General features: G+C 40.0%; 2 protein-coding genes across 2 annotated transcripts in view; both read left to right on the top strand.

The window, feature by feature from the left end:
• Positions 1 to 394: 394 nt before the first annotated feature.
• On the top strand, positions 395 to 6959 carry si:dkey-171c9.3 (uncharacterized). The gene is made up of 2 exons (XM_015946359.3): positions 395 to 471; positions 5466 to 6959. Exon 2 carries the CDS (start codon positions 5472 to 5474, stop codon positions 6267 to 6269), a length of 798 nt encoding a protein of 265 aa, XP_015801845.3. The 5' UTR covers positions 395 to 471; positions 5466 to 5471; the 3' UTR covers positions 6270 to 6959.
• Positions 6960 to 17907: 10948 nt separating this feature from the next.
• tnfsf10l (TNF superfamily member 10, like) overlaps positions 17908 to 25307 on the top strand; it is an 86209-nt gene continuing 78809 nt past the window's right edge. Inside the window, exon 1 of the mRNA XM_015946360.3 lies at positions 17908 to 18368. Coding sequence (XP_015801846.3) covers positions 18126 to 18368 — 243 coding nt within the window. The 5' untranslated portion in view covers positions 17908 to 18125. The remainder of the gene's footprint in view (positions 18369 to 25307) is intronic.

The raw sequence follows: 25307 nt of genomic DNA, 5'->3' as shown, positions 1-25307 counted from the left end.
TACACCTGTTCAATTAGTCAGTCAGATGGCACTATTTAGGTATCTAGACAAGGCGAAGACGACCTTCTAGAGTTCTAACCAGGCATCAGAAAAAAGGAGGAAGAGGAGTTACTGGGTTTTGTGAGGTTGATGGTGCCAGACAGGCTGGTCTGAGCTTCGGCTCTACTGGAATTTTCATCCAAAACCATCTCCATGGTGTTTAATTGATAATACATTTTTTTTTCTATCTATTCTTACTCTCATTTCATCCCCCTTTTAATTGTTTTTGACTCCTACAAGTAGAAATAATCAAGCCCACAGATTCGTTTTAAGCTGCCTTGTCACTGCCTCATTTTCATCAGTAATGTAAACTTCTGCAGTAGACTCCACCCACACACTAAAATACATACAGGAAGTGAGAATCACTTGTGTCGTACCCTTTCTCATGTAGCTCACTTGCACTGGAGGCAGAAAACAGCAGCAGTGACTTTGGTAAGTTGGTCTGTTCAGGTCGCCTCACGCTTCCTTAAGCCTGCTTTACTTTATTTTTCCATTTTTTCCATCTGGTTCGACTCCTGTCTCACCAGCCTTCATTACACATCAGAAGCTGACCTTTTAAGCTGCTATACCTAATAAATACTAAAAAAAATGAGTTCATTTGTCACATTTTAGTTTGGCAAACCTTTGTTGTAATAACTCTTCTGTATGTAAAAGCTTACAGCGTCCTTGAAAAAGCCAAACAGTTTCTCACTGAAGCTTGTATCTTTAAATTTGTCTTAAAAAGAAAGAAAAGGTCAAATGCAGCATGAAATATTCCACGAAATACTTGCGTAACAACCTTAACTTTGTGCCAGCTATTGATACAGAAATTTTCAGTTTCCCTAAACCTTGGGTAGAATTTCCTAACGTGGTCAAATTAGTGATGATGTTCACAATTGGCACACGTTGTATGGGGTTGTGTAATGAGCTGAAGAGGCATCCTCGGCTCACACACCACTCCTCTGACCATCAGAATGTCCATCGCCAAGAGTCAAACATTCTTTGTTCTCACTGTAATTTGCTCCACATCTGCATTTCGTTCTTGATCTTGGCTTTTCTGCTGATTCTGAAAACACACACATGTACAGATAAAGTAACTGTAAAGTAGCACATCATTACAAACGTCTGAAATTCAGCAATTATGTTTATGTTTATGTTTATTTATTTGGCAGACGCTTTTATCCAAAGCGACTTACAATTTATAACCTATAGGGCATGTTGTGATCTGTGGGGGAAACCGGCGTACCCGGAGGAAACCCACGCATGCATGGGGAGAACACTCAACTCCACGCAGAAAGGCCGTAGCCGAGTTTCGAACTTGCAGCCTTCGTGCTGCGAGGCAACAGTGCTAACCACTGCGCCACCATGCAGCCCATTAGTAGAGATTGTGGAGAACAATCAGTATTTTGGATTATTTAGAGACCTAAAATGGTTGATTGTGTTTTAAATGTTTATTTCTGATGTTCATTAATCGATTGTGAAACTTTAGTTACTTTGACAAAATTATGGAAGATGGGGAGGTTGTTATCTGTGCCAGGTTTACTTTTAGTACCGTGTCAAAAGGGGTGTGTACTGGCAGGAATCTGGCCGTACCATATATGTCACAAGAGTAAGGAGATGATACGATATGATGCGACTACAGCCATATGATTTCAGAATTTAATTGGAAAACTAATTTTTTTAACTGGGCTGTGAAATGTTTTGTTGTTTGTCACCTAAATGGCCTGCTAGGAATCTACAACCCCCAAGGTGCTGTACCACACAAATAGTCATTCACCCACACACATTCACATGCTGCTGGTGATGACAACCTGGGCTGCACTGACAGAGGTGAGGCTGTTGTCGACTGGCGCCACCAGTCTCTCCGAACAACACAGCAAGGCGGTTAGGTGTCTTGCCCAAGGAGACTGCAAGAGACGATGTTTGAACCTGCAACCCTCTGGTTACGGGGCAGGCACTTAACTCCTCTGCCACCATCGCAGCACTTAAATCTGACCAATAAATTACTCAGAAGTAAAATGGCTCCTAACTCAAACCATAAAAGTTTTTTTCATTTATTTTGATGGTTTTTGGGTATAAAGGCATAAATAATTTTTCCTGTTCTAGATCTTTCTGAAAGACTTTTGTCTAGAGAAATAGAATTCACATCCAGCACGACTGATGAGCTAATAGTCTAGACTCTAGACAGCCAAAAAAATAAACCATTCTGTTAAAGTTAGAATATGGAATATTTTAATAAAAAGCAATATTTTAAAAATAATAATACCTCCACGGTGCATTCAGAGGTGTGCAGAAGGAATATACAGTTTTCCTTTTAAAGCTGTATTTAAAAAGATAAATAATCAAATTTTTATTCTGTCGGGCACGACACTGTGTTTATGTTTACATCTACCAGCCACTAGAGGGCACCGCTGCACTAAAAAGTCTGCTCAGCAAGGCGGGGCTGGGACTGTGTAAAATGGCGGACTTGCAAGTCAAACAGCTGATTCTGAGCCCAAAAGATGTTCTAACGGTGAATACTGTTGTAAAATAAACTTATTTGTAGAAATTAGTCCTTATTCTGTACAATTTATCATTGAACATGGTATTGGAACATGTCAGCAGTGAACCAACATCCAGCGGCTGAAAGATTAGTCCTGTTGTTGCAATGCCACATCTGAACACCAGAGATCGCCAGATTGTCCGTGTTCCATAGTCAACATTTAATACAACAGCTCAAATCTTTGAAATTTCATATTGGTTACATACAAATTCACAATAGTAATCTACAAATGGTTGAACAGTTTTCACAGTGGTTCATGCAAACAATAATTTATACCATTTTCATAAACCTGCTCTTGGTTGGATGCTTGGTCTAGCCTTTAGCTCACCAATCCTTCAAGACAAGCCATTTATCCAAACAGAGACATTTTGACAGATACAATATTAATTATTAACTACATTTACACTGAATTACATCTTAAATGGGACATGTTGTGCAAAACTTACAAATTCCACCCTTTTGTCCTGCCAAGTGGGTCTCTGCTGCCCCTACAAATACTTCAAATGTGGAGAGAAAAAAAACGCATCTGTTTTCTGTCAGTGTTTGGTCCTAGGAATCATGTGCCTAAAACAACCTGTTTCAAATAGTCCCTATTTGTGATGTCACAAGCCCGGAAATTAGAATGGCAAAAAACAGCTGCTTCGAGTTATTTCCAGATATCGGAGCTTCTCATCTTATAGCAGCCTTAGTGGAGGATGGGTGGGCGTGGCCAGCTACAGCTTGTTGTTTTTAAAGCGACAGTCCTAGAATGGCTCATTCTGGAAGGTACCGAAAATGTCAAGATGAAAATTGCTGAAATCACTTTATGTAAAATAAATTCAGTGCAACAAACTTCATAAGCATGTTTAGTATCGACCATAGAACTATTTTAACTTACAAAAAAAAAGTCACAATATGTGCCCCTTTAATAAATACCAACATATCACTTTTAACAGCGAATCAATTACTGTTGGATCTTTAGAAACTTTGATTGTCTTTATTTAAATAAACACTTTTTTGATAGATTTTTGTCCTGATTATCAGAAAAAGAGCAAAAGAAAGCTCCAAATCTGAAAAGACGAATGACTTATTCACACATTTAAAATTTACCTTTGTTGTGACTTGGTTTTTACTTTCATTTGTTCGTGTTTATGCCATGACAAGCACTGTTGTTACTGATCTCTGTCTTCAGGCACAGTCTCGCGTGAGTCACCCACTAAACTGGCCTTGAACTGGATGAAGTAATGTAGCAGTCAGTGTTGACAGTCAAAATAACATCCTAAGCCCTCCGCCGTATATCTGCTCTGGGTTTCCTTTCAGTTTTTAGAGCCTAACAGCAGAAGCAGCTCTTTATGTGGGCTACTTGTCAAGGATGGGTCTGTTTGCGTTGGCTGAATGCCGATGCAGTCGAAGGTGTGTTCAAGTAGGAAATTACGCTTTGCTAATAAAATATTAAAGGACCAGAACTGTGTTTTTCCCAGAGCTGGTAATAACTTTCGTAAACCAAACATAAGCTTTATATCAGTTCACTTTTGCTTCAGGAATATTGTTTCCATGCTTGATTAAAAGCTTTTAATTCTAGTTACCTTTATTAGGTTTTAAAGTTCCCATTGCCCTAATGGGTGTGACTCCGCGAGGAAAGTTGACCATTGAGCAGGATTGATGGTTTATCCCTTGAGGTCCACGTGGCAGGGGTGAGGTGGTGCTCACTCCTCACCCCTGCCACATTGACTCAAGGGATAAACCATCAACCCTGCTCAATGGTCAACTTTCCTTGCGGGGTCACACCCATTAGGACAGTGGGAGGGTTAAAGACGTTCAGCCAGTTGAAAACATTGCACATGCTGGTGTTTAGCCCCGGTTGAGTCCAGTTCTAATAAAGCACAATGGAAGCCACAAGTATCGTTACCAGTATTATGCTTAAATGTAGAAGTGAACTGATATGCAAAACCACTGCTAACAATGTCTAAGATATCGTTAGGGTAGGGGTCTTTGGCCTTTACAATCCAGAATCCAGAAGGACAACTTGAGTTGCCAATTAACCAAACATGAATGCTTTTGTCCCGTGGGAGGACACCAGAGTATACCTAGAGAACATGCTAACTCCACGAAGAAGGGCTGCAGCCGGGATCTGACCCTAACCCAGCAACCTTCTTGCTGTGAGCCAACAGTGCTACCCACTGCGACACCATGCTGCCCGATAATAAACACCTTAGTGAGCAAAAATGATGTCAAGCTAGAAAATGTGGTACTTCTAAATCTAAACAGCAGGAAGTTTGTCCAGTTACTCTTATTATTCTAAAATTAAAAACCAAATATTCAGAAAAAAGCTCATGTGGGACATTCACTTCAACTCATGGCTTTTTTGCCGACTTCACTTTCAGATTAAGTTCCGTCTGCATGAGCTACAGATTTCAGAACTTAGATTAGAGACAGCTCACCATTCTCGAAGCCAGCAAAGCTCTTTGGGCTGATGTAATTCTGAACTGAACTTCCTTCCTGTCACTTTCTGATGGGCTGACAGCTCATCTGTTAACAGGCTGTGGTCGAGGCCTCCATCTTGCGTTCAATCTCAGGCTACAAGCGGGACTTTCCTTCGTTTCTGCTGCTCTATCGTGTCTCTGTTTTAGCAAAACCCCCACTAAGTGTCATTTTAAACATCCCCAGCATACTCATTTGGTTTGTGGTTCATCAGATTTGTCCAAAACAAGCAAAAGATCAGGAACTGAAGAGAAACGAGTTTGAATTTGCCTGGCTCTAACTCAACTTGTTGATGAGTTTCAAATGCGAGAAATAATTATTGGAGCAGGGAAGCAGTTTGGTCCATTTACACATTTTTCCTAATTTCCTTCTCCTTATTCATCCTAATGTGCAGTGAAAAAAAAACAGCATTTCTTACATTTGAGCTATCTTGTTCTCCTCACAGGATCCAATGCAGACGGAAGGTTCAGATCCAAGGTTGCCAGGACCCATTATGGAAGGTCTTGGCGAAACAAGCTCTCTAAACGCTGAGGCTCTTGGAAAATTTGCACAAAGTATGGCTGAGAACATAATCAACTCAATGCAAAATTTGGAGCCCGAGGCGTCCCATGCAAATGCAAACTTAGATGTGCTGTCTGAGAAGTTAGCATCAACTATAATGGAGGGTGCATTTAGGGAAGTGGGTTCTCCTCCCAGCGCTGAGGATTGCCTACGAGATTCGACGTCAGCTTGTGTAAAAGCAGATCAAGAAGAAGGTAGAAAAGAGACTTCAAGAGATGCTCAATCCTCCCATCCACCCTTGTCCCAGTCAGGACTTCCTGTTGTCGGATCCCTCGACTACCCAGACGCTCCTCCAACCACCCCACTCATCCCCGAGCTCGAAAGGAGCAGACACAGCTTTGCTCGAAAGCTCAAGGGAGGCTTGGCGAAGGTTTTCCTGCCTTCTCCTCCTCCTCCAACTCCTAAAGACAAAAACTCTCACAGTGGCCCTCAGGAGGAACTGATGGAGAATCTGATGCATTCACTGTCTTCAATCGGACTGGCAGCAGATGGTTTGGACGCAGTTCAGCAGCAAGCAGCCAATCTAGAGTCCTTTGCTGAAGATTTGTCTCATGATATCATGAACTGGGTTTGGAAAGAGCAAAGCGAGAAGCAGATCACAGATGAAAGGGATCTTCATCTCCTGGCTCACCAACTGGCTGAAAGCATCATCACCTCATCCATCGACAAAGCTAAAATACTCATCTAGGACTCTATTGTGGTATTGTATCTTAACTTAGATAAATATTTTACCAAAACACAGAAATTGAATGTGTTAGCTCAAATCTAATAAAAAAAATAACCCTCTAGTGGCAGGCTGCAGTACAAGGTTCAAGCCCCGCCCCCTGCATGTAAATGAATGTCTTAATGTTGAAGCTTACTCCTGCTCTATACTATTTATTTAAGATGAATGTTTTGTGTTTTTTATATATGTAAATGACTGATACACATTGTGGTTTCAGTCTGCATATTCTTGTTTTAAGTTTGTTTATACGCTTTTTAAACATTTCTTGAAATCAACAACATCAAAGGTTTGGTTATGAAATATGACATTTGACCAAAAAGAAGATTTAACAGTTTTTGTGGCATATTTTCATTGAAAACTGTATTATGGTTAGGTTTGGGTAGTGGTGTCAAATAACTGAATTAATGGTAAATTCTGGTACTGGGATGGAGTGTTTAGATCCACCATCAATACCTTTACATCCCCTATAGATGGCAGCAAAGGGGAAACATTCCTATACGTTTTATTCATGAATAATAAAGTTTGGGGTAAAAGGACATAAACCTTTCTTTTTTATTTAAAAGTTTGTATGTCTAATTTCTTTGTAAATTAATTTGTTTTATTTGTTTTTTTCCACTAAAAATAAAAAATCGATCTCATTTTTTTAAATAAAAACAGTTATTTTTATTCTTGACTAAACAATACTGAAAAGCACTTTTTCTGACTTTCTTTTTCCTCTGGGTAACCTTGGCATTTCTATAGACCCTGTATGATTCATTTATTCCTTTAACTAAACTGAGTATGGGTAAGTTGGAGGAAGTTGAGTTGTGACTCAGAGACTATTCACATGAAGAGAACCACAAACCTTATAAAAACGTGAAATCTAAAAACATTTTCTTTTTAACAGTAACTCATCACAAAATGCCGAAGTAAACAAATTAAATATCTTTTGAAACTTCACACAGATGTTTCCGATTTTAAATTAAATTGCTTTTGTTCATTTCCTTGTCTTCATTCAAATACACACATTTCAGGCACTTTAGGGCAAGAACACAGACTTTGTTTGCTCTTTAATGTTTCCACGTGCACTTGGACACACAAACACACGTGCAGATGTGCAAACACATCAAAGCGGTTTTACACCCAAACACAGATGGGTTGAGTTCAGGACTCAGCACAAACTGGATTCTGTTACGGAGAGCTGAACCTGGGCAGCACAAGAGCTGATAAACAACATGTTCTGACTTGTGTACGATCCTCATTGAAATATCTTGATTTGGTCCATTATAGAACTATGGTGAGTTGGACATTCGTCAAACCAACATGTTTTAGGAAATGAATCAAAATCAGATTAGCTTTGTGGAAAATCGCTTAAAAACGTTAAATTTTGATGTCTCAACACTGTATAAACACACCTCTAATGTGAACGATCACATCAGTTTGGAAACTTTAGTTGTGTCTACTAAAATTGATAGCTTTTGACACAGCAAGCATTTTATGTCTCATTTCAAAGTCCCTTTTTGGTCTTCTTCAGAGCACGATTCGACCCACGTTGCTCAACAAACCAGTTGCAGATTAGCTGCACCAGATGAGGGGCCACACAGTGAAGCAGCGGTTAGCACTCCTTAGGTGTGATGTGTTTGCATGGTTGTTTGTCCCGTTTGTCTCTCTGTTGCCCTGCGATGGACTGACAACCTTTCCAGGGTGTAACCCGCCTGTTTGCCTGGAGACTGATGGAGATAGGCACCAGCCGCCATGACCCCGCAAGTATGGACAACGGATGATTCGGACGTGACAGAACAGGACCTCTCCAGGGCCCTCATTTATCAACCTTACTGACAAACAGATCTGTGCGTAGGATCAATTTTATGCATTGTGTGGTATTTACCCATTTGCACTTGTGTAGAAATGTTCCTAAATATAAGAACAGCTCTGACCATGCGTACGAACAGCATCAAGTGGGAGAACGGTGGAACCGCAGTACTGAAGGTCTCAGTCGTCCACACATGTTCCTTATCCTTAAATCATTTTACCAAATAGATAATTACGGCAGTGGAAAAACAGCTTTTTTGCATAATTGGTGCTAAAACCTAGAAAAGACACATGTGACCTACAGGACTCTGACATTATATCATGGCTGATCTGTGTTGGAGGACTTGGCAGAGCGTGCACCCTGGAGGGAACGCGTCCTCCGTGAGCGCACAGATCTCCCTGAAGCAGATCCTTCTTCAGCTGTGCTGAGATTTGGGAGCCTTTGTGGAGCAACAGATAAACCATATCAATCCGATTCCTGTTCATATTTTGTTTTACAACTACGAGAACCCCCCAGAACCTCATCTGCTCCCTGATCACACATGCCACGTTGTCAAGGTAACCAGGCTGAATGACAGCTCAGGAGATGCTGCACCCTAAGACAACATTTCCAAATGAAACGAACTCCAAACAGAACGACTCCTTAAATGTAAATGAGAACCCGTTACTCTTCGGTTAATCATATTCAGTTCATTTATTCCTGACGGGAACCTCTCCTCTGACCCAACAGCATTTATAACCTCTACAACTTGTTTGGTTCTTTTGCACTTTGACAGCCAGTGTCTTGATTTCGCTGTCAATAAAGTTTTTGGGATTTTTGGTGGGGGGAATTGGACCCAGGGCATTCCCTAGTGTGCTGAGGACGTAGCATGACCAAATATGGTTTATTGAGGGCTACATAGTAAATGACTGTGAACAGACCCGAGCACCTGGGTACACACAGGTGGGATTTACCACCAGACGATTGAATAGGAACATGCATACAAGAGGCCACCTCATGTTTCATAAATCAGGGTTTTGACCGTTCCTACACACACATCCCAAATGTCATTGATATGGAGGAATATAGGACAGTTTCTACTAACGTTTCTTAAATGAGGACCCAGGTGTCTATTGAGCTTTCAGATGTTTAGCAACAGTTTTTGACGACATTGCCATGCTGGAAACAAGTCCAGCATGTGAAAGCTTATACTTGCTTCAGGTGTTTGATTTTTTTAAAATAAATCAATAAGAGGTTAGCATTTAGTGAAAGTGGTTGAGTAGAGGAAAATCATGGCTTCTTTACAACAGCTGCTGAACCTCTCCTTAAAATCCAGACCACACTGTGTATTTTTCGCCCATCCCAGACGTGAGGGTGATGCATGTTTACCTAATGTGCGAGCAGCTTTTCCAGTTTGACCAGAACTGGTCTTGTCAGCATCTGGAGAAATGAAACCTGGGGAAAACATCTATTCTTTCATTTTATACCTGCAGTAATCCATAGCAGATAAACTAAATAGAATTCAATAAAATATGAATATAACTGATATAAAAATCTAAAGAACACACAATTAGGTTAAATTCAAGCCAGTAAGCACTAATAGAACTGAAGAGTTGGGTCTTTATTCAACAGTATTTTGGACCTCAACAAGGTCTGAGCACAGGATGAAAGAAGTTAAAAGTCCATCAATGTTTCAACGAGCAGGAAGTCAACAGAGTGATCAATACTGAAATGTTTTCTCTGTTTTGTTAAAAGAGGAGCAAATGTAAAAGAAACAGATGACCAATCTATACATTCATACTAAAGGCAGCACGTGAAATGAGAACACAACTGGGCCAAGGTTGGACCCTTGGGGAACTCCACAGGTAAGCTTGGCTGCAGCTGAAGGATATAGATTTTTTTTTTATAACTGAGAAACTTGATTCTGCCACCTGAAATGAAAAATACTAAACCTGATTCATTATTCTCTTGAGTTAGAAATGATTGAGGATTTGAATTGAGTTGTGACATTTTTGAAGGCGGGATCGCACTTGATGGCTTTTTTTTCTTAGAGATATTTTTAATTTTCTCTTTAGATTTTTTTTCACTAATGGTTGGAAACACAGTAAATGTGGATACCTACAACTGGCTCTTGGTGAGTAAAGAAACTACCTTGCCAACGCAGTTGGCCTTGCAGATGTGGTTGAAGTAAATTTTAAAAACTGTCAGCCTCAAACTTCACTGAGGATCAACTGATTTCACATCAGTTCTGAATGTCTTTAGCAGAAGCAAGACGCCTCGTTGACAGAGTGATGGTTGAAGGAAAGTACCTTGTACAATATACGTGCATGTCCAAGCACATTAAAATATGGCTCCTTCTTCACCTCCTCACAGCGGGACAATCACTGCATGAAGTCAGATGGTTGGTTTCAGTTACAGAAGTAGACAAGATCTCGTCCTCTTGACACCATCGAGGAACCACTGACGGGTGTTTCCAAAGGTATCCAGTAAACACTTCTTGCGGGATATTCTTGGACTTTTTAGTTAGATTATTTTTCCAAGCTGGAATATTTGCACTTTCTCACAGGTTCATTTTACATTTTTAAAATCTTTGCAACGCTTACTCAAGACATCTAAAACATTCTGACAGCACATTCAAGTGTTTTGTGTGATTAATGTTAAATGAATATTTGTATGACCGCACCAAACAGATTGCGAAACGTCGTACACATTTACTTGGATGCTGTATGGGATAGTCCCACAGCTCTGATACTTAATACCTCGTAGAATGCTTATTCTGAACTTTTACCTCCCAGTGCTAATCACGATTATTGTTTTTTTAAGCACAAGATGCTGACTGACTCACACAGTCAGAAGCAGGGACATGTGCGAGCTGTGGGGCTTGGTGGACAGCTGCGGTGTCAGAGGAGGTGCACATCTGGAGAAGTGCTTGTTGTGTTGTAAGGAGGTCAGCCTCATCCTGAGGGAGGGAGATGAATGAGATGACAGAAAGGGGTGTGTGCATGTGTGTGTAGTTAAAAATTTCTCTTGTACAGGTTCTTTAATACTGTTTAAAAGTTCATTGTTTCGTTAGAGGGGCACTGGAAGTGTTGGACCCCTTACATTGTCTCGGTTTTCTACACACGGACATAAAGCCTGACAAAGTTATGCTTGTCAAGCAGGTATTTGATGAAAGAACTACGGTGAAGCAATGTAGGCTTCACCAGATTTGGGTTGGGTACAATGTGGTTGTTTTTATTTTCTTCTTAGGGCTCCAGAGATTTCCCATGGGATCTCCTTCAATGGAGCTATAGATATGTTGTTGTAATGGCATCCAACATTAGGAGCCATATTGTTCCAGAGAAAAATATTAAGGAACTGGAGGTAGAACAGATCTGCACAGAGTATTTGTATGATCTTTTTTTAATCCCAGGCCAAACAGCACTTCCCTCTGATTCAGTGATACAGTTCTGAAAAACGTTCTTACTACTTCTGTCCTTACAAACAGGAAAATATTATGTTTGATACTAACAAATGGATATATTTTCTTCCATTTCAACCTTTTTCAAAGCAGTGCAACTTGATTTTAATTCCAAGGCCAACTACAACAAAACTGTTGTTTTATAACTAATTATCAGTCATCGACAGTGAAAATTTAGAAAACAGCCTCACGGTTTAAAGTTAAAAAGTCATCAGTGGGTCTCAGCAGATCTTAGAAAGACAATCTTTACACCAGTTGATTCATAATTTCAGTTTTATCTTAATTTAATTAATTATTTTATTGATTTATTAATAGGACTTTTTCCAACCATAAATAATCTAAAACAACGCTGCAGGCATTGCTTCATGCTCAGAAGACATGTTTCCAGATGAGTAAACCACGGGACGTCCCATCTGGTGTTAGTTTCTTGATTCTGAAGGTATTCCTAATTAATTTTGTCTGTGTGAGCTTCTTTTTGTCTAAACATTTCTCTGGCAGCAATTTCCTCAGACTGTGAAAAAGATTTATTGATTTCACAATAGCCTGGAAACGTGTTATAAAAAAAATACAACTTTACAGCAGCAACAGTATTTCTATGTTGGATCCATTGACATATATAATGAACTATTCGTGTCCATAGGCTCGGATTATAAGTTTTGTGCCCAAATGGAAGGTTCCCACCACCGCCATTTTGACCGTGTAACAGGTCCCGTCACGCCCAGACAATCCAAAAATGGGATAAGAGTTGGAGCTGAGGGTGGGGCTGTTACATTCTGAACAGTGTTGGAACAAATGAACCAATGTAGCTACTAGCTAATTTAGCTAACCCAAGAAGCTAAGAAGGGCTCCTTGGACCGGGATGTCACGTGACCCACATGGCAGACTGTCTCCTGTGCGAGGCTGTAGTCATGCTGGTCGCCTGTGGAGATCTAATGTGGACTGGGACTGCTGAATTACAAGCGGAGCCTCAGACCGCTGCCATTGTAGCCGGGCACTGTGGCCTTCTACATCAGCTCTTGCTCCACCACGGTCGAAGATAAGCAGGACTCTAGCTACATGCTAACCCAAAACTAATGGAGTTTTTCCGGTGTCGGTACAGGATCTGCTCAGGTGCAAGATCGGCTCGGGGTCCTTCGACTGCAGATGACGTCGAAGTACGGCAAACCCTCTCGGACAAAATACACTACACATCTTTATACTGTTAGAAAGAATTTAGCAGTTTCGTTATTAAAATAATGTTTCTTACGACGTAAGTTTGTGTTTATAATAGTATTTGTAAAATAAAACACTATATTTTATTCATAATGTTGAACTCCTCTTTGAGCACATCCCTTGAAGAATCATAGGTATTAGCAACACCTGTGAAATTGTATTTGCAGGAAAGAAGTGTGTCCCGTTTATTGAAGTATTTTGTGTTTAGAGTTTTTGACATCTTGTCCATGCATAGTTCAGTTACGCTCATAGCTGCTAGCCAAAACTCTGGAGTTAAAAGTTTTCTGGCTTTACTAAAATACCTGTCTGTACTTATTTGATTGATGGTAGTTTTACTTTCTATTAGACTCCAAATGTAATCATTTGGCACATTTATAATTCATAATTTGTAAGAATGTAATCGGTGATATTAGCATTAGCATTCCTATGGGTTTTTCCATGCATATTAGCAGTGCGCTAACCACTCGCTGCCAAATTGCAGCCTTTGCGATTAGAAAATCTCCTTTTGTCACATCGCAATTTAATTGCACATGCAGTTAATCGGTCAGCCCTAATATACATGCAGCTCTATGCTAAAAGTGTATTTTCAAAGAGGTAATGATGGATTTCTTTGTAAAAAATGTCCATCTTTCCAACAGAAAAATTAGCCTGGACCAACATAACGTGAGAACAACGTAACGTGATTACGTAACTTCCGTAAGGTTCATGTTCAGCCAATCAGCTACTTGACGTCATTAGCTAAATGCCCCGAGCCGATCTTGCACCCGAGCAGATCCTGTACCGACACCGGCCATTTTCAGCAACAACAAAAAAACTCTGTAGAGGTGCTCCAAAGTAAAGGCACATCTGGTCTGCTTAGTATAGTAACAAAATCATAAGCTGACAGAGGATATCAAGCTTCGTTGGTCCACCACGGTGAAAGATCCACTTGTCCGCCGATGTTGATGTTCCCTTCTCAAGGAGCCGGAGATCAGTGGGACATTAGCTAAATGCTAACCCAGAGATAACAGAGTTTTTCTGGGTGTTTTCAGCAAGAAAAATGTGGTTGAGCATCTCAAAAATGAAGCAGCATCTGTTAAAAAAAAGCAGAAACTGTTTGGATGGTCTGTTAGTAACCACAGCTTGCCCTTTTGTCCAACTAATTCCATGATTAATATCCAACCACAAACACAGACAAAACTAAAGTTCAGAGTCTAAATGGCCGAACATCAATTAACGAGAGGCCAAGACTCAGGCTGAGGTCTTTCTTCGGAGCTAGCTCTGAAGTCACGTGGATGCTCATTAATTATTCAGATTTTTAAGCATTAAACAGAAGAGTAACGAAAAATTCATCCACCTCAGAGTTGTCATGAGTGTCAACTAGATCTCTTAAATCTAAAATATGTTTTTGTGACCAGGCTGGAAACACGGTTATTTCTGCAGTGAAATTGGCATTTTTAACATGCGAGTCAGTGAGGATTTGCTCACTTCGGACAGCCCCTTACGGATAAGGGTGGAACTGCAATTTTTGACACTTCCATGTTTGCTTCATATCCAGAACCGAATTATGGGGGCTTGGTTAGATCATAGGTTTTCCTCAGCTTCATTGGTGTGTTACATATTGAATTATTGAAAGGCTTTCAGATATCTGAAAGTACTTAAGATATTTGGTAAATATCACTCACCCCCACCACCCTCTGTGGCTTGAATATCGCACTTGCAACTTCTTAGTGGTAGACCGCCACTGTTAGAAATTGAGCTGACACACCTGATGCTGCGGTCTGCTTGGTGAAAAGCTTGGTGAGGTGATGCTCACTCCTTTCCCCTGCCACATGGACCCAAGGGATAAACCATCAACCCTGCTCAATGGTCAACTTTCCTCGCAAGGTCACACCCATTTGGACAGGGGGAGGGTTAATTTAGTGAATAACTGCTAATGTAGAAACTAATGAAGGCTGGGGAGACATTTCATCTGTTAGATTGACAAATGCAAAGTGAGGAGATACATTTCTCTTTTGGTTTGACCACGGACACTAGGGGTGCTAAAATCAAGCAAAAGAAGCTAACCGTTAGCATTAGCTACTCCACAACCTGGCAGAACTCCTTCAGGCTTGTGTTATTTGTGGAGAGATAAATGTTGCAGACCAAACAGAAACAGTGGAGGTGTGTTGCTGTTCAGCAAGAATCTGAATGTCAGGAAATAAAACTCCAAATCCTGCCATCCTCTGTCCTCTGGCTCACTTCTAATTTCTGAAACAAGAGTTCTAGAGCTTGTTTTCCCACAGAGAACGACTCACAAGGCCTTCATTTGTACTAGAGACCACTGCAGGTGTGTTTCAAAAATGACATTTTAAAAAATGTACAAGTTATTTCTATTTATTTTTCAAGTGTTCCACTCAACTGAGTTTTGCACTAACAGAGCTGGCTGCTCAAGGTGTAGAAATTGATTTGAGAATATTTTCCAAAGCAGAATTTTTTTTCAGACCAAAAACAAAACCTTAACATTTTTGGGCCCTGGATTTAAAAATGGGGCCCAGATGAAACGTGCCATCAACCCTTCAACAGAGCAAAAAAACCAAAATAAGTCCATCTGACAACTTACGTGGATGTGTCCTGCTGTTGAACTGGGTTCAGTTTTCTGGTTTCAACAAGCTCAGAAGGTGGTCCTGGAATCAGTTCACTGTCGTCAAACTACAATTTCAAAAGGAGGAGAGGAGATCGCTGTACCTCTCATGGGCCAGAACGCTCCAGCTGGTAGAGATCCAGGCTTTGCTCATCTGCATTCAATAAACAGCTCTGACACACACACACACACACACACACACACACACACACACACACACACACACACACACACACACACACACACACACACACACACACACACACACACACACGGATGAAAGGGGTGATGGAAAAAACGAAACGCATTTGGATCTGATCTGTAAAACACTGTTCCTGTCTCCTTTCATCAGAGCTTTTTGCTTTGACAGAATTAATGTCTTGTTCCAGTTCCATTTCAAATAAGATTATTGACCAAATTAATTAATGATTAAGGAAGAAGCTGGTCTAATGTTCTTCTGAATGGCACCCCACCTATTCAGAGACCCAAGACTTGATCTGTCTGGTTTTGTAAAAGGAGAACGCTTTAATAAAGCAGTGATAAACTGATGGAGATGAACTTATCAAAGTGGATGACTGAACAAACACACACAAACACTGAAGTTGGCAGAAAAAAAACACCATAATGACACATTTAATCTCTTTAAAAATGAGTTACTGGGGAAAATTATGAACAAATAAAGTTATACTTGTTTTAGCTCAAACCAGAGAGACAACAGACATTAGTGTTTCATTTTTTATGTTTTTTGTGAGTGCGATTGTTCAGTAAAACAATTTTGATTTTATATTTCCTCATCAGGTTGACACAGTGATAGTTTGCTCTAGTTGTATTGTTGTGTCCCCTTCTTTTTTTGTTTTGTCTGTTTTTCTCTTTCTGTAGGTCTAGAAGCAGACTCTTGTTCATCATTGATTGTTTATTTTTGTGAATGTTCAGGACTACAAAGGCACATCGCCAAAGCGACGTCATCGAACCAGACACGACGAAAAATGGAGGGAAAATGGCTGCAAGTTCAGCAAACTGCAAATCCTTCTTTCAGAGGGAAAGAAATGCCATAAATCTGGCCATGTGGTAGCAGCTACACTAGGAGAGAGGAGATTCTGTGGTGACGTCACATATGAGACAGACCAACGTCTGATTTGTAGGTTCAGGGTGTAAGGCAAAGCAGAAAATAGCTCTTTAAGCTTTGTTCACTTGCATTCATTTTTTTTGTTCTTCCCATGAGCCAATGGGAAAGGGAGGAGGTTTGGTCTCCCTTTATATTTTAGCTGAGTGGCATTGCCATAGTATGATGATGTCATCGGCAGGACCCCGAGCAGATCCGGAAGCTACAGCATCAGAAAGCGGCGTTGTATTCTCTCAATGGAATCAACTGAAAGACCATAAAATCTGAGGAGTCACGCAAAGGTTGCATGCTTTCTGCTCCACAGGTAACATTTACCGTAATGTTGTTCATACTAGCGACAGTCAGGACGATATACGTAGTGTAAAACTGCGCTGAAATGAATGTACTGCCCCTAGCGCCAGGAAACGACACACTGCCACTTTACGTGTTCTTTACGGGGTTGTCTGCTTAGTAATGATTTACATTATATGGTGAATAAATTGTTAATAGTTTAAAAGTTTATTAATGCTTAATAATGCACAAAGTAACATTAATAAAGGAACCCTTATTGTAAAGTGTTACCATTTATTTTGTGACGGTGCTCAATCTTGCTGGAAAAGGCATTGTTCAGCACCAAAATGTAGATGGTTGAGAGGTGTTCCTCCTGGATAATGTGTAGGCACCATTCTTTTAGTCAGGGATGCATGTTTGCGAACAATTGTTTAACTGGTTATTGATGTCTTGTAACGGTTAATAGCTGGTGGTTAACCGGGATTAGATATTTCCATCCTGATTCTTTCTTTATGAATTAACTAGAAATATGTTTAGGGGCTCAAATAATTTCTGTGAAATTCTTTGTTTTTCAAAGCAATTAGATTAATTTAAACTATAAACAGTATGAAGTTATGATTTTTTTTCATTAAAATGCTAAAACTACAAATGTTGTGACAACAAATCTTTGTTTATTTCATTCTCTAAACTTTTAAGACTTCTTCTCACAAAGACCGGAAGAGAGCGCCCACTGCTGGTTTGTGCTAGGATTATAAATCTGAAACGATCACAAAGAGTTAATTGTTGCAGAATGGGATAAAAAGATAAATGTAAATTTTTATTAAATTGTTGTTGCTGATTAATATTTGAAGATTTAAGACTGGAGCAAGGGCAAACTTTACCTTTAATGTCTTTGCGGACTAAATGGTAGAATTTAAACACAACTTTTATGTGCGTCGTTTTATTTGCCAATAAAAAAGATATCTGAACAGTCCACCTGTTGGCCTTTGTCTTGTTGTTTGTCTGTGCTGGCAGTGTGTGGCATGAGTGTGTTGCGTGAGAGACAAACAGCAAAGTGAGTGTGGGTGCGCGCATGTGTGCTGGCGCATTCCTGCACAGCTCCAGGGTGATGAAGAGGTTAAGCCTGCCTCTGAGCCGGAGTATTTCCCCCCCAGCCCATCAGAACCAGCTGCCTCATCCAGTCCTCCACTTTATGCAGCAGCTGAGTAGACATGGACTCATCCGAACTTTAAACCCTTCTTTGTCCCCGCTCGTGTGTCTTCCGGTTGAATGTGCATGGAACAATAACTTTTTGCCCCAGCTTTCCAGTGTGGAGGTGTATTATTGGGGATCTGCTGCTTTCTTCTCCTCCGTTGGCTCCATACTCATGCGTCGGGAATGCCATGGCCACTCCGAGCGCACAGCAGCAGCAGCAGCACCACCACCAGCAGCAGCAGGATTATTTCAGGTCCGTGAGCAGCGAGTCTACCACATACATGATGGTTCCGACCGGCGGGCAGAGCGGGACAGGCCGCCGGGAAGCGCCGTCCAAGATGTGGCTGGCTATGGTGGTGATCGTGGTGGTGGTGCTGCAGATCGCCTCCACCACAGGGCTCTTTGTCTACCTGAACATGTCCATATCACAGGTAGGAGCTGCTTTCATCCTCTCTGACTGTGTCTGGGACTTCTTTTGCTCCAAAAATCAGGAAAACACTGCTTAGTTTGATGAACGGTATCGGCTCAAACTTGTGCGTAAAAATGGAACACACTGGAGCTATTTGCGGCGCAGAGCTGCTTTTGTTTTCAGTGGGATACAGATGTTGTGTCCAGGGGTGAAATATGCAGGTCAGCGTTGGAGGGGGGCCAGTCTCCAGGGCTTTGATTTATGCTACTTTTATGATCTGAAATGGTAATAGAGAGCTATCTGTTTGTAGTTTGTCAGCAGCCCCCCTGTGACATAGAGCGTCCTAACTGGGAAAGTTCTGCTTTGGTGGGTGATATGGTAACGATATCATGCCACGAATTTTATCTTTCTACAAGAAAATCACAATTTTATCGCAAGCGACATTGTGGGACTGATGTTTTGAAACTTAATAATTCAATTTAACTTCACTAGGATAAAAAAGTTTGGATGCAAATGCACTGATTCTTGTTTTGAAGGCCAATTTCTGATTTTTTTTTTGTACTCTGCTGATACCAAATGGTCTCAAAGAACTAGAATTATGGAGCACATTTACTGCCTTTCTGAATTGTATGATTCCAGAAAGAAAATGTGTAAAATATTATATTGTGTCATTGTTGGTCATTACAACGAGCAGAAGTGTGATTCAAAATTGTGCCTTTTTCTTGAAATTTTTATTGTAAGTTTGTCAAATTGACATGTCCATTGATCTAACTGATACACTCATTCATAACCTTTTAACGAAACTCTAAAAAACTAATTGAATATATAACCTTTTAGGTTTCTGAATCGTAAAATTATGAAAACAAATGCAAACAGAGCCACAATGACAACACAAGCAGCTTAAACTCATTTTATACTTAAAATATGCATTTATGGCTGTTATTTTTAGTTTTCACCTTAAATTATAGACATTTTTCTATTGGGTGTTAATTTTCTTTTTTACTAATTTTCCAAAAACCATAAAAAAGTTAGTGTTTCTTGACCAGTTGTGGTGTCTCAGCCCAGATTTTGTGCTATGTGAACATTTGCTACCTATTTACACAAAATGTTATGTACTACCACTCCCTGACAGTGTGACACAACAATAATATCCTTATAATAATAATAACAATATTAATTTGCATGTCAAATACATCTTAGTATGTTTTAAAAATTACATTTTCCTTGCCTAAAGATGACAAAAAACACTTAATGGGAAATGTCGTGACGGTTTTGTAATGCATGCATGAAGACTTTGGGAGGGTGTTTCACTGAGTGGGAGGCATTAGAGGCTGAAACTGAAAATGTAACCATTCTCTGAGTCCGTGGTGTCATCCACGAAAGAGAAAGCTGCAAAGTTGGCAAATCAGAAGCACAATGTTGTTCGGTGAGTCACATCAGTGGAAAAGAAAGCTGAGCTTTTATTTTGGAAGGTCAACATCTGTTTTATTTTAACTTCTCGGTGCAAAGAGATATAAAACATAAGAGGGAGAGATAAGCTTATCAGCCAGGTTAACTGATGTTGTGACACCACGTCGCCGTCTTCCTCCTGTTTTATGGAAAAGCAGCACAAGCATTCGGCTGGATCAGCCGTTTACTTACTGATGTTCATGGGAATGTGTAGGAAATAGGAGTTAAAAGAAATGGAGGCCTGCAGAAAGCTGCTGTTACTGCACTGATAGGTCACGTGAAAAATGAAAGTACTGCATCACGCTGGCCTGAACCTTTAGAATGACCTTCCCCTATAGGCAGTCCACTTCACTTCCACGTTTTAGGTTCTAGACAGTTTTTTAAATCTAGCTTTTGGAGGTTGCTAGTTTGCTAACTCAGATATCTTCTGCCTTTAGTTGATGTAATGGTTGGATGCCTGGGACCAAGTCCATTCTAGTCCTGTGGTTTTATTTTATATCTCCTTTCGTGTTTTTCTAAAGATGCCTTTTAAGTTTTTTGATTGTTTTTACAGTTTTGGTTTTATACCTGTTTTGTATTTATGTGCTCCTCCTGCTTTGTGCAGTGCTTTGCTGCATGCTGTTTTATATAAGCGCTTTAGAAATAAACCTAACTTGACTTGACAAAAGTTAAAAGCCACATATGACAAACTGGATTTTTAGTTTTTTTGGGTGGGTGGGTCATCCATAAACTTCAGAGTTTTAAATAATCTTTGGTGTTGACCTACTTTATCTAGTTTTATATCAGTTCTGCAGTAATTCAGCTGCCACAGTTGCACAGAGTGTTGTCAGCAGTTCAAGTGATACAGCTACATTTAAAATCACCAATTTAAATAGAAATTTCAAATTCAAACTCTTGATGGATTATAGTGAACTACAGCTGGACGATATAGAGAAATAGCACACCGATAAAAAATGTTTATATTGTTCGATATCGATAATAATAGGACAATATTTTTACAATTGTAGAAAATATATTTTACGTGCAACCCTGGCCATTTTATTTTTGGTATCTTTAGTTTTTTTCCACCTCTTCTTGCTGCAACATGAGGGAAGGGCCTGGTGAAGTAGCGTGCCCGAGTCTGTGGTTTTGATTGGTTATGAGTAAGTAGTGAGTCCAGTATGCTGCTACCTGATAGGTTGTAATGAAAAAACTTCAAATGAAAAAATAATAAAAAAGTTTTATCGACCCAGTTTTTTTCTATCGCGCCACATGTTTATCAGTAGATATATTGAACTATTGAATTATCGTCCAGCTCTATGTTGAGGTAACGTAGCTAACTGATAAAGCTAGCAGAGCTAAACAACATGCCTTCTGTCTCTTCTAAGCATGGAGGAACCCCTTACAAGATGGTCGTCACATAAAATTGAAATTACAAAACATTAATTCTGCTTTCACTAATCGTTATCAACCCAATTCAAGATGGCCACCGCAACCAAATAACTGAAAAAACTCAAAATATGCTGTAACTCAGTCAATTTAAAAGATACTAGGCTAAAAGTTTGTGTCATAGTAGTTATAAGTCATCCAGTTTTGAATTCTAACTAGGGCTGCACAATATACCGAAAAATTATCGTCATCGCGATAACAGGATGTGCGATAGGCCCATCGCAAAGCACGTCAAAAACGGCGATAAATGTTTGGTTCAACATTTCCATCCGTGTCATACATCAACTTTTGTAAACCAGCTCTGTTTTTACGCGGAAGTATTATTTGACCAATCTAATGTAGCCCTTCTGATGTGCGGCCAATCAAATGGGTCCGTTCACGTAATACTCCCGCCCCCTACGTAGACCCTTAGGATGGAAAGCAACACCCGAACTGAGTTAGCGGCACCGTTCCCTTGTTCGTCATGCTGGCTCAGAGCAACGAACGCACTTTGTGCTGAGGTTTCTGGAATCAGCGCCGCTTTCAAACAAGAACGTGAGTCCGCTCGGTGTCGTTAAGCAGCTGATAATAACCGGGCTGACTCCGACATGTGCCGGTGAACCAACCCACCCACCTTCATGTCGCTAGTGTTCCACCAGGTGGTGATGTTAGCCCCAGGCTCCGGTTAGCTTCCAGCTAAAAGGCTACAGCACTCTCCTCCCAGTCCCACCCTGCTAAAGAGGGCCTGGAAAAGTTCCCCCACACATCAAAGTGATTTTTCATTTATGAGCTTTTATAACCTTGTTAATCAGGATAGTTGATTTGCTGCTGCACATAAACTGTCAGTCAGAAGCTCTGCTAGCCGGTTATCTTAAGAGGAGCTAGTTCAATTTGTTAGCTTGTTATCAGAATCATAGTTGCAGTTTCATCATCTGAGCTGCTTTTTAAGATCTAGGCAAACTTGTTCAATTTGGGGTTAAAAACAGTTTTCACATATTTTCCATGTAGATTTTTTTTGCCAGTTCCTCTTCTGAAAGGTAGACAATTGTTTTTCTCTTTCCCTCAAAAAATCTTAATATTCTCCTAGTTTGGCCCAGCACAGTTCACTTCCCAATTACAGCAACAGCCTTATATCATAACCACATATGTGGAGAAAATGCTCAGTAGAAATGAAAGAATTTGCTGTTGCATTTAAGTGATGTTAACTATTATTTAACATTTAAACTTATTTTCTGATTTTTTTATTTTATTTTTTTCAAAAAACTCTGGTCAGGGATGTTTTTCTGTATTTGGAGCATCAGAAAAAGTTTTATGGTGGAGGTGATGTTTTAAAGTCACTGAGAAACTGCATGCATGCAGTTTGTTGTTTTGCTGCTAATACAGGAGCAGGTGCAGCTGCATATTTTTGCAATAAAAATGTTATGTTGTAATGGAATTCATGCATAAGTTTTTGTTTGCTTTGAACCCAGAGCAGATGTCACACGCCAGACGACATCAACACTGCATACTTTAGTATTTGTTCATTTATCGCGAGTAATATCGATATCGCAATATTGAGCACTGTTATCGAATATCGCAGGTTTTCCTAATATCGTGCAGCCCTAATTCTAACAGATCATGTGACAGCTGTTTTGTTGTTTTGTTATTAACAGTTCGAGTCAGTCGTGTTTTGTCATTTAGTGAAATATCTCATGGGCCACAGCACACATTTTAAGGAGAAATATAAATCTTTCATGGCTCAAAAGCGCAGTTAGTGGAAGAAACAGCATTTCACATTTAATGTTATCAGTTCTGCTGTACCCTGCTTCCTAGAGGCTAAATTAAGGGTTTGTCTAAACAAATTCACCAGCAAGGTTAAAGAAACACAATAAGGTTAGATTACAGTGACTCACAGATTTCATTTAGCTGTGTCTTTATTATGTTAAAAGAGGAAATCACACACTTAAGAGTCAGAGTTTAATGACACTGCTGTAAAATGAGATTCTCTTGAAGTGGTTAATGACTTGATTTGGGTCTCTAGTCCCAACATGTCTGTGGTGGAGGGATCTTGGTTAAGGAGTGGCTCAGAGACACCAGGCAGAGGCTTAATAAAAAGCACGGGGCTATGTAAATGCATTCGGGAATCCCCCTTGGTTCTCATGTGGAAGATGGCTATTTTTGATCTGGAAACAGGCCCTTCTTTCTCTTGCAGTGCTGTTAACATGCCATGCCTGGCTGATAAAGACAAAAAGACATTTGGGACAATGAGCGCTGCACAGAGTGGAATTCTCCAGAGGCCTCAGAGCCGTGGCGTGCACACAAAAACAAGCAAGCACGTGGAAACAAAAGGTGTTTCCCTTCTGCTGCTGGATGATGATCATGCATGTTAGGTGTTCTCTTTAGAGCTCTTCTGGGAGTTAGTCGGCACAAACCACTTGGCCACACTCAAAATATGGAGAAAATATGCAAATTTCTGTTTGAATACCATTTGGTCTGTAAGACACTTTTGTGACATCTTTCATAAGGCTGGGTCACTTGAAGTGGCATAATTGCAAAGAAGTTGCAACATCTGTGTTAATCTCATGCTAATTTTAGTGTTGCAGTTTAGTCACAAAGTGTTTTCAAATGAGGTCTGACATTTCTACCACTTGCACACTCATAGAAGCTAATTTGAGACGTGTGAAACACCGACAGTAATTCGAAAGTGTTCACATTTTTGGCGAACAAACATTCTTAAAGATTTTAAGAACCATTAAATGCTCAGAAGCTTCTGGAAAGTGTCATGTGCTCCGTTCCCAACAGCCAAATTTCTAATTGGAATTTCAGAGTCATAATCATTTAGTTATTTCTACCAAATCAAATTTTTCTGGCGCTTGCACAAACTTGCCTTTTAGTATTGTAACGTTCATGGTAATTTTTTATAGATGCATTTCCGAAACATTGTCTTTTTTGGATACGACCAAAAATCTGCGTGATGAGAGGAAGAAGAGATTGATCTTTATGTTTATGTTTGTGTATTTAGCAGACGCATTTGTCCAAAGCGACTTACAAGTGATCTTTATACATGAAACAGAAGACTAAACAAAAGCAAGTGAGTGGAAATATTTATGGATCTCTTTGGTGGAGAGTACCTGTGTGTTTCATTTTCTAGCTCTAACTTGTTGAATGTCTTTAATTTAGGAGTTCTGGAAAGAATGACGACCAGAATTTTTTTAGTTGATGCACTTTGGAGCACCAGCAAACAAGAACCCAGATGTTCAGAGACACCGGTAAATTTTGTGAGTTTAGAGTTGCATTTATGAGCACATGTCTTAAATGATAGATTTTAAAAACTGTTTAAATTTGTGTAAAATTTTCAGCCCTTTTCGTATCTTGTGTTTACGTGCGTGGCCGACATTTTTACATAGCCCATTCACTCTGTCATTGTTTCGGTTCACCGCGAGACTCTGACTCACTTGGTTTGTGTATGTAAGTGTGTGTGTGTGTGTGGATTTACACTATTGTGTATGATTGTGTGTGTGGTCTACAGAGCCTGAAAGTTCAACAAAATTTGTCATGCTTGATCTAAGTTTGTGTGAATTAAGCGTGTGTTTGTGCACTGACTTCCCGGGATTTTCTCTGTTGAGATCAGATGACTTCTCGCAGAGAAAATTTGGATTTAAAAAAAAAACTAAACTTCCAACGGATCTGCATCATCCACGCAGTTTTGTCCTTAGAGGACCTGACAGCAATAGATCAACCCCATTCTAGACTTTTGGAATTGATCCTTATTACTCGGTCAGATTTAAGCTGTTTACACTTGCCAGAACATTAAAGACGGGGATTTAAAATCAGAGTGAAAACAGGATACAGTGATTTGTGAGTTGAGCCACTTAACTCCAACTTGATTGATGCCCATATGCACCGCTAATCACAAGGTCAAAGTATTATTATAACTGATTCTGCAGAAAGAACAGAGATTTCAGGTGCAGCATCTGCCTCTAAGGTACTTCTCTGGGTCTTTGAGGACAGAACACCCACCCAGAGTTTAAATAGTTTTCTGTTTCTGCCAACGGTGACTTCAGCACAGCGTCTTGTTGCAAAGAGGATAAACGAGTCATGCAGATGTAGTGAGAGATGTAGCAAT

Source organism: Nothobranchius furzeri, chromosome 2 (genome assembly GCF_043380555.1).
Source record: "Nothobranchius furzeri strain GRZ-AD chromosome 2, NfurGRZ-RIMD1, whole genome shotgun sequence".
NCBI lineage: Eukaryota > Metazoa > Chordata > Actinopteri > Cyprinodontiformes > Nothobranchiidae > Nothobranchius > Nothobranchius furzeri.
This window is presented reverse-complemented; position numbering and strand designations above follow the sequence as displayed.

Excerpts from the sequence above, each read along its gene's own strand:
- si:dkey-171c9.3 (XM_015946359.3), top strand. The coding sequence starts at position 5,472 with ATGCAGACGGAAGGTTCAGATCCAAGGTTGCCAGGACCCATTATGGAA.